General features: G+C 50.3%; 3 protein-coding genes across 3 annotated transcripts; all 3 read right to left on the reverse strand.

Moving 5' to 3' along the window:
* Positions 1-4,321: 4,321 nt before the first annotated feature.
* UV8b_05104 (uncharacterized protein) lies at positions 4,322-6,317 on the reverse strand (the record flags this gene model as incomplete). The annotated part of the gene is made up of 5 exons (XM_043142602.1): positions 4,322-4,538; positions 4,674-4,771; positions 4,861-5,150; positions 5,383-6,074; positions 6,163-6,317. The coding sequence occupies 5 exons, from the start codon at positions 6,315-6,317 to the stop codon at positions 4,322-4,324; spliced, it is 1,452 nt and encodes a 483-aa protein (XP_042998536.1).
* Positions 6,318-7,505: 1,188 nt separating this feature from the next.
* On the reverse strand, positions 7,506-8,990 carry UV8b_05105 (uncharacterized protein; the record flags this gene model as incomplete). The annotated part of the gene is made up of 1 exon (XM_043142603.1): positions 7,506-8,990. One exon carries the CDS (start codon positions 8,988-8,990, stop codon positions 7,506-7,508), a length of 1,485 nt encoding a protein of 494 aa, XP_042998537.1.
* A 2,577-nt stretch (positions 8,991-11,567) lies between these two features.
* Positions 11,568-13,448, reverse strand: UV8b_05106 (uncharacterized protein; the record flags this gene model as incomplete). Its single annotated transcript, XM_043142604.1, has 3 exons — positions 11,568-11,601; positions 11,676-13,190; positions 13,285-13,448. The coding sequence occupies 3 exons, from the start codon at positions 13,446-13,448 to the stop codon at positions 11,568-11,570; spliced, it is 1,713 nt and encodes a 570-aa protein (XP_042998538.1).
* Positions 13,449-14,336: the final 888 nt, after the last annotated feature.

Genomic DNA, 14,336 nt, shown 5'->3' on the forward strand with positions numbered 1-14,336 from the left:
TCCTATTAGTTAAGGGGTATTATTAATAGCTTTATTTTATGCCTTTAGTGCCTATTTAATAATAGGATCGTTAGTAAAGATATTTTTAATTGAATTCCTAGATAATATAAGTTTAAAGTCGTTAATAATAAGTATTTCTTTAATATTACCGATAAGGCTATTTAGGGCCTTTTTCTATTATTTAGAAATCGGTAAATAGTATTTATCTTAATAAAAAACGGTCTTATCGAATATAATATAGCTAGAATTAAACCAATAGCTTCTTTTTAATAAAGGCACCTAAATTAGGTATTAAGTAGTCGAGATATAGCCTGCTAAATACCTAATGTGAGCTCTTTAATTGAGCTTTAGACCTTTCTATAATATCCTATCGTAAGTTATTACGAAAGCCTTATATTTATAGGCGTAGAGGTAGTGAATTTATAGATGAATGTCTGCCGGTAAGTGCTTTTAGGCGGGCTTATTATTATAGAGCTAAAGTTAAAGTATTTAAAGAGGTGACTTCTAGTTATTATAAGGTCTTTCTGACTTCCTAAGGCTTCGATTTAGCAAATATACTACTATTTCGGCTATAATAGGCTATAACTCCTTAGGAAAATCTACTTATATATTAAAAAGGGCTATCTTCGTTTTTAATATCCCCTTAGAATATTTAGTATAACCGTTCTAATATTAGTAATTAGGGCTCGAATTTCGAATTATAATACCTTTCCGCTTAGCTTTTTCCCGATTATTATTAGTCTAGAGTGCTATTTCGTTATTAGAGATGATTATTGCGATCGCTATATTATATAGGCGTAAAACCCGATTCTCGAAGATTAGCTAGTATTTAGGTAGGTCGGTCTTTTTAGGTATCGTAAAAATATATTTTATTCCTATAAATCGGCAGGTGAATAATACTATATATTTATTACTATTAAAAGTAGTAGCTTATAGAAATAGATCGAAAGAGACTACTTTAAAGGGTTCCTAAGGTATTAAGAGCTTATAAGATAATTATAATATCTACTTTACGATTTTTACGCTACTATAAACCTTATAATTTAAAGCTTCTTTTTCCTTAGGCATCTGTAATATATTTTTAAAAATACGATCTATTGAATCCTAACCTAGGTGCCTAAAATATATATACTAGATAGTATGAGGCGTTTTTATTGAAGTTTTAGGCTAGCGATTATCTCCTCGAGCCAAATAGGCTTTATTAATAATTAAGGCTTTATTTTAAGCCCTCGTAATGAATTCATCTATAGGTATATTATTTCTACTACTTTAGTAGAGGATATAGGGCTTTTCTTCTACCTAAGAAACTTAAAAGATAACTTTTTATTAATTATTTTTCCGTAAGTAAATCTTATCGACTTTATTATTCCAAAATAATCCCTTATTTCTTATCTTTTTTATAGTAAGAAGATTCGCTATAATCGTTAGATTATATAGAATATCGGTAAAAGTAACGGCCCTTCTATTTTATAATACAATTCGAATAGAGCTAATACTAAGAACTTTTAAAATACTATTATAAGTATTACAAATAAGGTATTCATCGATATTATAGTTAATATTAGTGAACTACTTTATATCGTTAAAAACGTATATTGAAGTGCTACTATTAAGTATAATATAAGACTTTAAAAGGCCTAAATTATTTAGGTGAGTTCCTATAGAAAGAATAGATATTATAAATACTTTATCTTTTTTTTCTTTTTTTATTAATCTATCTTCTTTTTTATTATTATTGTTATTGCTTTTGCCTTTACCTTTACTTTTATATTTATCTTAAAAGGCCTTAAATATATTTTACACCTCTTTAGATTCCTTTTTTATTTTTTTATATGCGGCTTCCTGGCTTTTCTTATTGATCCTATCTTTTAAGTAGTTTAGAGCCATCGATAGAGTTAATATCTAATAATTCTTATAATAAGGCCCCTTTACTATATAGGGCTTACTATAGTATTTATAGGTCTTTTTCTTTACTGAAGATAAAGCCGAAGTATCGCTAGAAGCGGCTTATAACGAAGGTTTAGTATTATTAGTTATAAATACTATATAACTACTATTAACCTTCCCCTTTTCTTCTAGCTCCTATTTCTGCTAAATATATTTAATAATTATTAGAAAATCGAGATATTTATTCTATTTTTATGCTTTTACTATTCGATTAAGGATTTTTTCCTTAAAGGTAAGATACTTTTAATAAAGAGCTTCTACTAGCTATTTAGTAGGCGTATTCTTATTAATAAGGATTAAGTCTATTCGTACTAATCGCTTATATAATATAAAGATTTCGTTAAACTATTCCTCTATATTATATCTTCCGAGGTTATATTATATAGCCTGCTTGAATTTTTCTTTAAGGTATTCCTAGATAATAAGCTAAACCGGTCGCATACATTCTATTAGGCGTTAAATTTTTCTTTAAATATTCCGATCGCCTGCTACTAATATCTTATAGCTAGGGCTTAGTGTTAATTCAAACCATACTGTATATGCTCGAAGATTCCGACTAAATATCGTATAATAGTCGTTCTAAAAATTATACTAAATATTAGCTTATTTTATCTATTCTGTAGTACTAATACTATTAGGGCATTATATCGGCTTAAAGTAGTGGTTTTCTTTAATATTCTCGATTTACTGCGGCTAGATTATTCTTATTCTTACCGAGGGTAATAGTCCTGCCGATGATGCCCTAGCTGCCGTTACAGCTTTAGTATTTGCAGAAGGGGCATAATCTATAGCTTTTATTGATGAATCTGCTATTGCTATAGATATTGGTATTAATGCTAATGCCTGCGTAGAATAGATAGGTTCATCTAATTCTTATGCCGGCAGAAGGGGTATATTTAGTATTTCCGAGCCTTTAGGATTAATGAATATCCAAATATTATTATCTAAAGCACGCTTTTAAATATAATCATACTAGATATCCTAGTTATATCGGGATATCAGCTTAACTGCTGGTTTAGAGCTATTATCAGTAATAGTACCTATTTTCGCTAATAACGATATTTAGGGCACGAATTAATCTGACGAAAATAGCAGTTAAGATATCGATTTATTAGATCAAAGGAAATATCGCGACTTTTTGTAATAGCCTCCTTTTTGATTGATAAGGCCACACGAGTATATTAGTAATAAGGCTTTTGATGGATTCAATAGGGAATCCCGAGCTTGCTTAAATAGGATCCGGAAAATAGTGGCTTTTACAGTAAAATAAAGATAACAGTTGATCTTAAGGCTGGGCTATAAGGTAAGGGATAATAATGAGGTTTTTTGTTGTGATATTTACACAATTGCTACCATATCAGAATGCATAGGGAAAATGCGATAATGCTTGATTGAAGGAACTAAGTCCTCTCTAAGAGACTTATGTTCCCAGCTATTTATAGTGGGATAGGGGGTACCCCTAAGGGCTTACTGATCTAGGGAGAACTCGGCACATCCGACCTCGGACATGACCGATATCCATATTACAGACAAGCCAATTTCCCTCCAACATCTGTACATGGCACATGCCTACCTGATGTAACTCCGTAGCGCTCTGTCCCAGGTTGATTGGGTTCTACGATCCGATTACGGAGTAGCCAGGCCAGCCTCCCCCTTTTTTTATCCCCTTTTTTTCTTTTCGCACGTAACTATTTTTTTTTTTTTTTTTTTAAATTTTCCCCCTCGCTTTCTGCCGGTGGCTAATGGTTTGCATGCGTCCGAGTCGCCCTACGCTTGATTGATTGCACTCATTACACTGGCAGGCAGGCAGGCAGGCAGGCAAACATGGCCGCGGCAAAAAGGGGGGGGAGCCAGGGGAGAGCGGAAGAAAAAAAAAAAAAAAAAAAAAAAAAAAAACTGTAATTTAGCAGCAGTGCCGAGGGGTGGGGTGGTCCATCAGGTCGAGCCGTTGATGCCTTCTGCCGGGACCGCCCGCGACGTGCTGTGCTGCGCTGCGCTGTGCTGTGGTCCTGACGAGGGCGGATTGGCCTGCATCCCGGCGTAGGGCGCGGTCGTTGCTGGGCTTCTTCGCGTTCTTGCGCCTGCTCGCACGTCATCCAGCTCTGTTGGAGAATACCGGGGCAAGAAAGAGAGCGCCCTTTTGCTCTTGTTGGTCGTGGGGGGTGAGTGGCCTCGGGGGCAGGAGGGAGCAGCTGCGATGGCCGTTGGGGCCAAAGCTTGTTCGGAGTAGGCCGTTGCGTTGGTGGTGTTTTGAGGCAAGGAAACACCGTCTTGGATAGTCTGTCGGCTTCTCTCTCACCCAGCACGCAGCACGCAGCACCCGGCACCCGGCACCCGGCAGCGACGTCGCGTCGCGCACCACCCGACCCGTCCGTCACACGGTGTACCGAAACCCCGGCGAATCGTCCCCCAGCTCCTGCAGCTGCTCGTCCGCCAGCCCGCGATGCTTGTCGCTCACGAGGCCCCTCTCCCTCGCGGCATTCACCCTGCGGAGCCAGTACCACAGGAAGGCGTAGATGGCCGTCCCCATGCCCACCATGGCGAGACACACGGCGTGGCCCCGGACGTACCGAGGCTGATCGGACTTGGGGCTGGTCAAAAAAAAAAAAAAGAGCAGAAAGAAAGAAAGAAGCGCGTCAGCCCCCGGCCGGCAACGGGCCCGACCGGCCAAGTTCCTAAAAAAGAAAAAAAAAAAGGAAAAGAAAGAAAGAAAAAAAAAAACTCACTATATAAACGCCGACATGACGCCCGCTGCGTTCCCAAACGTGAGCTGCATGCCCGTCGCCGTGGTCCTCTTGCCGTAGCGAGGCGAGTTGTTGGGTAGCTGCGAGATTTCGAAACAGCAATCAGCAACAATTCCGGGCCCGAGGAAAATAATCCCCGGGCTTTGTCATTTCGGTACAATGTACGAACCCATGCCAAGGGTAGCCCGACGACAACGTACAGGCCACCCGCTACGAGGAAGCAGGCAAAGTAATGCGCCGGGGCCGCCACGTCCGCCAGCAAGACGGCGTATCCGACCACGCTGATTGTGCCAAAGGCCACGCAGAAGAGGCCGCGCTGCTGCAGACGATCCGACAGATACGCGGCGCCCATGAACGTGGCCGCTCCGAAAAAGTAGCACGGTATGGTGAGCAGTTGGACTTGCGCAGACGTCCAGCTACCGAGTGCCTGGATGATGGTGGGTAGAAACGTGGAGAATCCTGGGACAAGGAACGAGTTAGCCAGTCGTCCTTTTTTTTTTTTTTTTTCTCTTTCATCCTCCCTCCGCTAGGCAGCTTCACGTACATCCCCCCCATCTCCTCCCTCCTCTTGCAGCTCACACATATCTCATCCCCCCACCTGTGTCCCTTTTTTTACTTTTTTGTTGTTGTTGTTTCACGCACACGCAGAGCAAGAAGAGGGGGGGGGGGAAGGGGGAGATTCGCGACGCACCATACAGCATCGTGTCAACCCCAAACTGGGCAATGTAAAACGCCCAAGCCTTCCAGTCCGTAAAGGCCCTCGCCACGTCCTTGCGGCTGACGTCTTCGCTCGACCTGGTGCTCCCGTAGGCTCTCCGCCGCCGAACCTCCATGACGGCCTTGTCCTCCTCGGCCAGGAAATAAGCCGAGGCGGCGTCGTTGGGCAGGGCAAAGTACGCAACGACGCCCAGGACGACGCTCGGGATCCCCTCGAGGATGAAGATCCATCGCCAGCCGCTCATGCCCCGCACGCCGTCCAGGTGGCCGATGCCGTAGGCAAGCAGGCCGCCCAGGGCGCCGGCGATGGCCGCGCTCACAAACAGGTACCCCACGCGCAGGGCCAGCTCGTGCTTGGTGTAGAAGAAGGTGAGGTAGACGTTGAGCCCGGGGAAGAGGCCGGCCTCCAGGGCGCCCAGGAGGAGCCGGCAGGCCACCAGGCCGGCGTACGAGTCGACGAGCCCGCTGAGCGTGGCGACGAGGCCCCACGACAGGGTGATGAAGGCGATCCAGCGGCGCGGGGTGAAGAGCTTGAGCACCAGGTTGGACGGCACCTCGAACAGCATGTACGTGACGAAGAAGATGGACACGACGACCTGGAACTGGTGGGACGAGAGGCCGAGGTCGGCTTCCAGCTTGTAGAGGCGAGCGTTGCCGACATTGACTCTGTACGTCGGTGTTGGTGGTGGTGGTGGCTTGTTGCAAACTCGCGTTACGTTACGAGGCGATGGGGGGGAAGAACAAGGCAACGTACCTATCCACGAAGCTGAACAGGTAGAGACTCATGATCAACGGTATCAGATGCGCATCCAGCTTCCTCACCAACCTGTTCTCGTCGACGCCCCGGCATGTGCCATCCTCTCTCGCAGCCCGTCTGCTCCCTGGCCGCTCCGGCTCCGCGGTGCCCATGGCGCGCCAGACTTGGCTCGTCGGAGGATTGGTAGGGAATCCAGCACAAGGCAGTTTGGGGGGTGGGATGAAAGAGAAACAGGCACCGAAAAAGGAAAAAAAAAAGAAGAAGAAGAAGAAGAAGAACAAGACAAAAGATGGGCCGGATTCTTCCTCTCGCTCCTCCCCGTGGCTCCGACGTCAAATATGCCCCCCCCACGTGCAAGTCTTCCACGAGCGAGCGACAAATGACCCAACGAGGCGAGCTAAACAAGGAGAGAAAAGAAGACGAAGAAGGGTCTGGTCGCAGACGGCGGCAGGCCTCACTCAAAAAGGAGACCGGGCAGCATCTTGGACGCGACGTATGACGAGACGGGTTCCAGCAACTTTCTTTTTCGCCGTCTGGGTCTGGGTCTGGTCGTTCCCAAGATTTCAGCTGGCCCCACCCGACGACACCTGGGCAGCACCCGTTCGCACCCGACGACTTGGCTTGGCTCTCGGTTATTACTATGTACATACTGTACGGAGTGTATCGTACTCCGTGCTTCGTCAGCGTCAGCGTCAGCGTCAGCCCCTTCCAGCACGGCAATACATCATTGATGCCTTCTATGGGCTGAAGAAGAAGAAGAAGAAAAGATGACGCAAACACAGCATGAAACACAGCATGAAACACAGCATGAAACACGGCAGGTTTTATTTGCGCTGGTCGCCGTGTCATTCAGCCATGTTCGCCTCCGCATTAACATCTCGCTGTAGAATAACCCAACAGAGCAAGCCAATACCCAATACCAATACCACTACCAATTCTGATTCCATTTCCCATCATTATACAAAACCCTCCTCCCCGGCGTTTCGCTTGCCGCTTGCGGCCCCAAGGCGTAGCCTGCCCGCCCTTCCATCTACCACGCCGTCATTCCTAGTTATCCCATGTGCGCGGCTGGCTGCACTGCCCACTGCGCACCGCGCACCGCATAGACCAGCCGTATCCAGACTGCGCCTTCAAACACCCTGGACCTGACCCTCCCTCATTCACATGGCATCCCCGTTCGTACGTCACATCCGCGTTTGAAGTCGTAGCCATGTCAACATGATGATTTCGCAATCAAATGGCGGATTCTTTGCGCTTCCATGGCGCCTTGAATAATGCTTGCGCGGTCCCCCCAACTCCCTGAAAATGCAACTCACCCCAGCCCCCGGCAAAAAGAACGGTCATCTGTAGCTCTCCACAGCCATCTCATATACCGGTCCGCTCTGATGGCTCATCACGGGTTGGCTGTCAATCTCGTGTGCGTTGTCGCTGTGCCATTTGGCAGCCGCTGGGTTGTCACTGGCCATCTCGGCAGCCTCCGAGTTGTGCCATTTCGCGCCTGCCCCCTCGCTGCCCAGTTCCGCCGTGTCGGGCCTACCCGTTGTCGACAGCGCGGTGACGGCGTCAGGTGTAGGGTGTCGTGGCAACGGGTCGCCGGCAGACAGCGCGCTGATTCTGGAGTTGGTGGTTGCGTTTCGCGTGGGAGGGTATGCTGCGCCGTAGGGGTCTGGCTTGGCGTACCCGGCGCGGCCGTCTCCCATGGCTGTTCCGCGATAGCCCTCGAGATGGACGTTGGGGAGCATCGGATTGCGGTTAGGAACAGAGCCGGGAGCAGAGGCCAGTCCCTGGGACATGGGACGAGAGTGGCGAGAACCTGCAGTACCAGCACCGACAGGAACCTCCGAAGAAGGACCCAGCAAATCATCAGGGTCGGGCTTGGGACCGCGACGACGTCTCATGCAAAGGTAGACGATTCCGGCCACGATGGCGAGACCGACGACGGAAACCCCGACTCCGATGCCAGCCTGGGCTCCGGTTGACAGTCCGCCATCGCCGCCGCTGCCGCTGCCGCTGCTGCCGCCGCCGCCGCCACTGTTGTTTCCAGAGCCGGCAGTGTTGGCTGGGGCAGCCGTGGAGGTTTCAACGGCTCCGGTAGAGACCATGGTCAATTTCAGGATGATGGTGCTCGTGACAGTCAGCGTCGTTTTGGCATTGACCTGCACCGTCGTGGTGATGTACGACGTGGTACGCTGAAGGGTGCTCGTGGTCGACCTGATGACTTTGGTCACAGTCGCCACGGCTGTGCTTACACCTCCGTCGAGACCCAAGGTTACAGTGACGTAATTCGTAACGACTGCACGCTTATCAACCTGACGGACTCTGTCAGGGTCAAGATGGGCCTGAAATTCTGCGACTCCCCGGACGGGCGTGGGCTCGGCAGGGACGTGCGCGGGACCGAGGGCGAAGAATACTTCCTCCTCAATGACGGCACGCTTAGCGTTGATGACCTGGGTAGAGGTGACGTAAATCACCTTGGTAGCCGTATCCTGGCCACTTCGGGTAACTGTCGTCGTGGCAATGTCCGTAGTCGTTACCGTGACGGTGATGATGGTGCTGACGGTTACCGTGGTGAAGGAAGTTACGGTACTGCCCTCGCCTTGCTTGGTGACGGTGGCGGTTAGGAAGACGGTGTTGTCAGGGGTGTTGTCAGGTTCGGAAACGCTAGCGGGGGTGGTATTGGCTGCGCTGCTGGGGGCCGGGGATAGACTTGGTGAAGTTGCGAGAGCTATTGTGGTTGAGGCAATCAAAGTCTGGCGGACTTGCAGTCGATTCGCCTGGGCGCCGAGGACGAGGCCAAGGGCCATTCGTCCCCAGGAGAGACGCATGGCGAAGTCCCAACGTTGGCAGGCGAGCTTTACTCTAGCCGCCTGCGATGACCGAGGTGCGTCCTGCGATGATGGGCGATTCTTACACGGTGAATGCAGTCCGAAGCATCGATGCCGATTGCGGCGGGTTTGTTTGTTCACTGGATGTAGATGGATGGATGGATGCCCCGTCCGGACAAAGCCAGTCGTCTCAGCCAATGAAAGGAGAGCAGGAGTCGACGCGTCTCGAGAGGGTGATTGCCGTGCGCCGTGAGCCGTGCGCAAAACTGTCCGCGAGGCTCGAGTCGAAGAAAGGTGCGAGGCTGTGTCACGTCGTCGGGGCAGCCCAGTTAAGGAGGGCAAAAGTTCATTCGGATTGCTTGCATGTGCGGGTTGCGGATGAAGGTGGGTTGGCAGTCTGGAAAAGAGGCGCGGGGCCGCTCCGATTCGGAAAAACACAATCCGATTTGAGATGGAGGGGGAAAAATGGAAAGAGAACGAGGAGAGAGGAGGGATAGAATGAAATGTAGTAAGAAGAAAAAAAAAAAAAAGATAAGCAAATCCCCGGCTGTAGGATAGGAAACGCGAGGAGCAAGCCAAGATGGTTGGATTGATCAACAGGAAAACGATTGTAGGCAGTAAAAGCAGGCTGCAAGGCCAATCAATGTATGCAAGAAGTCAGTCGTCCGTCAGTATGTACTAAGGAAGAGGGAGGGGAGGGAAAAGAGCTGGGTGGCAAGTTTTTTTTCAGAGCACAGAGCAGGTACCTAAGGTATCTAAGGTACATAGTCGTCCGCACCGACTACCGCGAGATGCTCCGTACGGTTCTGGTACTCCGTACTATAGGGAAAGAAAGAGAAAGAAAAGAGGAAGTAGTGAAGTGATGACGAAGCCCAACTAGACGTGACTGCTGGAACGAACCACACGACCACCTTGGCACCTTGGCCGGGGTCAGTCATCAATGGTCTGGAATGCGACCCGCTGTTAGCGCGGCTGTCCAGGTGTCTGGAGTCCGTCCTGGACCGCTTATTGGTGCAGACGCCCACTGCCCAGCCCCGCCAGCGGGGGTTGAGTTGCGGCAGGAGCTTGTGTTACTACTTGCAGTGGACTGACAAATACACCACCACCACCACCACCCACTTGGCAGGGTCCTGGTGGATGGTGCATGTCAACTGTTTCCCCTTGAGGAAAAGCCCGGTGAGCCAAGCCAAGCCAAAGCCCGTCAACCGTAAGCACCGCCGTGTCTCCACTCGTCCGGGCTGCATTTGACACGGGCCCCACAAAAAAGAAAAAAAGAAAGAAAGAAAAAAACACACACAAACACACACAAACACACACAAGAGAAAATAACACACAAGTCTTCTTGTTTCTTGTTCAACAAAATGAAGAGAGCCAGCAGGACCTTGGCATCATCGGCTTCGGGAATTCTCACTCATGCTTGGTACCGTAGCATTTGCCTCCCGGCTCCCGGCTCCCGGCTCCGGCTCCCCAGGACTCCCAAACCGGCGAAACGGAAACGTACATAACATGCACCACGCGCCTTGCCAAACTCCGGCCGCTGGAAAAGGGCAGCTCTCGCACTGTACGGAGGACTCCGTACAACCTCGGATACTATGTACCATCTATCTACGTAGCATCCATCTACCAGCCTGCTTGCTTCTCGTCGTGCGCCGGCCGTTGGGGCACGCTGGCGTCACCTACCTACCTAACTAGACTAGGTCCGCTAACCTGACTGTGGGAAATACGAGGTTCGTGCACAATGGTCGGTTCGTGCCAGTTGCCGGTGCGCGCCGCTGGTTGATTTTTGTTTGCTTTTTTTTTTTTTTTTTCCCCCCAGCAAGAGAAGAAGACCAAGTGGAAGCCCGATATGCGGGGATCCACTCATTTGCTTTGCCTCGGCGGGAGCAGCTAATAATTGCCCGTTCGTTGGAGGTCAGAGGTGTCACTCACGGGACCACTTGCCTCGTATTGAACCTCTATCAATTGATCCAAGAACCTAGGAAGGAGGGAGGGAAGCACGGGAAGGAAGCTGCCCTCTTGCACATTCCACCAGTTCAAGCGCCATCTCGGGGGACTTCAATACATCAATGCCCCGCAACACGTATCCAACCAGTTGATGCGATTTCCAAAACAAAGTCAAAACAAAGACAACCATAAAAAAATAAACAATAAAAAAAAAAAAAGACAATCGCAAAATAAGCGTGCAACATGCCACGGCCGCGCCTGTCTACAGCCTCACTAAAGCGCCGCGGCTTCCCCTTCAACCAAGGCCGACTCCCCAAAGGGCGTAGCTTGTGAGTAAACACACCAGACCTCCTGTTGTTCCTGCCTCTAAAGCTCCACCTGACGAGCCCCTCAACGACACCAACGCCATGCAAATACAAACAGCAGCGCCCAGGGATTCGCGCAAGTACCTTGCATCACCGCGAAAAGAAGGGCGGAAACCCAAACCTCGCAGGCTCAACGAGCGGCACAAGCTCAAAGGCAGTCATCTCGAGTCATTTCTACAAAAAAAGGGGCTCGGCCGATGGGGAGAAACCATCCTCTGCCTGCTGGGTACCACAAACACAACCCGTCGTATTTCTTCCCTTGCCGCGTCTAAAAGTTTTCCTTTCCCCAGACGAATGAAAAGCTGCGCGCGGCGCGTAAGCCAAGCTGTCGAGACATAGGATAACGGAGGAGCCCAGGCTGTGCCCGCAAACTTACCCCGGTTCTGTGTACTTGTTGCAGTGCCCATGCAGCGCACTCCCCAGGCCTTTCGGGCCGCAGAAGAAAACACCGGCCTCGCCAGGGCTGTGTAGCTTTCTGATGCCGCGGAAAATCATGTCCCACTTGGGTCTCCCAAAGTTTGTCGGACTTCTCAACCCAGTGATGGCGTCCGTGTCTGCGTTGGCGTCGTTGATCATGATGTTGGTGGCGTCGTCCACCCGGATCTTGGCCGTCAAGTAGGTGTGGATCTCGATGCGGTTCTCAATGTCTTGCGCTTCCACAGCCAGCAGCAAGGAGCGGAACCACTCGAAGGATCCAAAGTCGCGGCATATCCAGAAGAAGTAGACCTTGGACAGGCGAGTCTTCTTCTGCGGATAGCTCATTCGGTACCATATCGACTTGAGGATGGATGCGAAAGGGGTCACGCCAATGCCCGCGCCAACCAAGATGGATACCTCGTACTTGAAAACATCTTCCGATGCCGATCCAAAGGGACCGTCGACATAGATTCGTGGCAGGACTCGCTGGAGCGCCGGGCTGGCTCCGTTTCTGTCTCCGTCGACCCCGACAAGCCTGCTGCCGTCGTCCGGGCCGCCCCATTCGCAGCCGAGGGCTTGGGATACGGCCATGGTGAAGTCGCCCTGGCATCGCATGTGGATGGAGAGGTAATCCTCCTCGGGGGCGCTCGTGAGTGTGAACGGGTGGTACTGCCAAAGCGAGATGGCTGGGCAGCAGAGGAAAATATACTGGCCGGCCCGAGTCTTTGTATTCTCCTTCTTGATCTGGATCTCGCACACTTTGCTTGGGTGTTGTATCACCTTGGAAATGTACGTCCTGTGCCGACCGCGCACTTCTCGAGCTACACGCTCAGCCAGGTACACGAAGCCTCCGTACATCCAGTACTGCCAGAACACGCCAACGGCCGAGGATCCGAGGCTGGCGCAGAAGGGTGCAATGTCCGGCTGGATCATGCAAAAGGCTCCGTGCAAGGACCAGAAGAAGAAGAAGACGATGAACATGTGGTGGGTGTACCAGAAACGCTCATAGTTGGCTCGGCGAGGCTTGTCGACCGACGTCATGACCATGGCCATGAGCGCAATGAGCATCGCGTAGCCCGTCCAGCCGGGACCGGATGCGAAGTTGGCAAGGAGCCAGCCGTAAAACCCCAGCTTGTTCTTGGCCGCAACTTGGGCAAAGTTGTTCCAGTGCGCCATGGCGTGCACCCACGAGAAGAAGACCATGGACCAGGCCGTCATGGTGTGCAAGGACATATTCTTGTCGAACGGAATGATTCCGTTGAGGGGCGTTTGTCGCATGAGCGAAATCAACGTCCGACAAACCGGAAACAAGATGATGCTCACATCGACGTGCAGTACCAGTGCGGACGCTCGAGCTACCGTGTACGTGAAGCCGAATGTGTCTCTGGCGCCTTGCAAGCTGTCCTTGAGGGCATAGTTGACGCAGGCAAAGGAAAAGATGAGAGCATGGGCAACAACGAAGACGAGGACGAATCTGGTGGCACCAACAGGTCAGCAACTTTGCTCTTGGGCCAGAACTGCCATCTTTCACTTCTTTTGTTCCCCCCCCTTCCCAATGGTCAACTTACACTCGTTTATAACCTTCGTTAGTCATCCATCGATCCAGCTTTTCTCTCGCTGACAGCTCCGGCTGAGGTTCCAGGGTCATTTCTCCCGAGAGGAGCATGCGTGTAAGCGGGGTGCATCTTGACCGTTCCGAGGGCTCGTCGGAGCTCCCAAAGTAAGAAGCCATTGTTCGTCGGCTCGACACCACTATACTTGGTCTCGTCTTGTCCGTCTGTCTGCTGTAGATGTTCTGCTCCCTCGGGAAGAGGCGCCGCAACACTGAAGCGTGGCTTGGACAAAGTCTAGCCTCGGCTCCAGCAGGCTCAACATAGATGCCAACTCGTAAACGTCACCGTCTGAGCTCGACTTTGATCTCGCCTTCAGAACCTGCTGAAACGGAAGAGGACGCGCGGTTGAGAGGGAGCCAGGATGATGGTAAATAATAATGTAACAACAATAACAGTGATAATAAAGCTATCAGTCAAATTATGAGCCGTCGAATGAAAGAGATGCTCAGCCCGCCATTGCTGGTTTACAACATGGCGATATGGCGAGTGCTTGACAGGCTGGGAAACAGAACCCGCGATTGGGAACGAACGAGGTTGACATGGACTGGGAAAGAAAGACGGGAAACGACGGTAAAGGAGAAGAGACGGGTGATGATGGCCGAAGAACAGAGGGGGGCTCGCGCGCCAGGGCTGGCAGCCAAGGTCAAACGTGAAACTCGAAGGGCTGGGGTTATCGAAGCCGCCGTCAGCCGGATACTCGGTGCGAAGAGACATGTGAAATCAAGGCCGCCGCTTCGCAGACAACATAGCAAGGAGGCCGCGGGCTTTTCAAACGCCAAGTTCCGTCCCCTGGCTGGGACGCTGAGGAGTGGGCATACGCCAGCCCTGGCGTGTGTGCGGGATAGTTGCGGGAGTAGTGAGCGGAGTACAAGATCCATCACCATCATCAATACCTGCTTGCAGGTTGCATTGAGGTTTGCAGTTCGTGCTGTCAGGGAACGACCGTGAAGGGATCCGCCCACTGGTTGCCTGCAGCTTGGCTTGCAACCTGCGACAAACTAGCCGCC

The sequence above is a fragment of the Ustilaginoidea virens genome, chromosome 4 (genome assembly GCF_000687475.1).
Source record: "Ustilaginoidea virens chromosome 4, complete sequence".
Taxonomy (NCBI): domain Eukaryota; kingdom Fungi; phylum Ascomycota; class Sordariomycetes; order Hypocreales; family Clavicipitaceae; genus Ustilaginoidea; species Ustilaginoidea virens.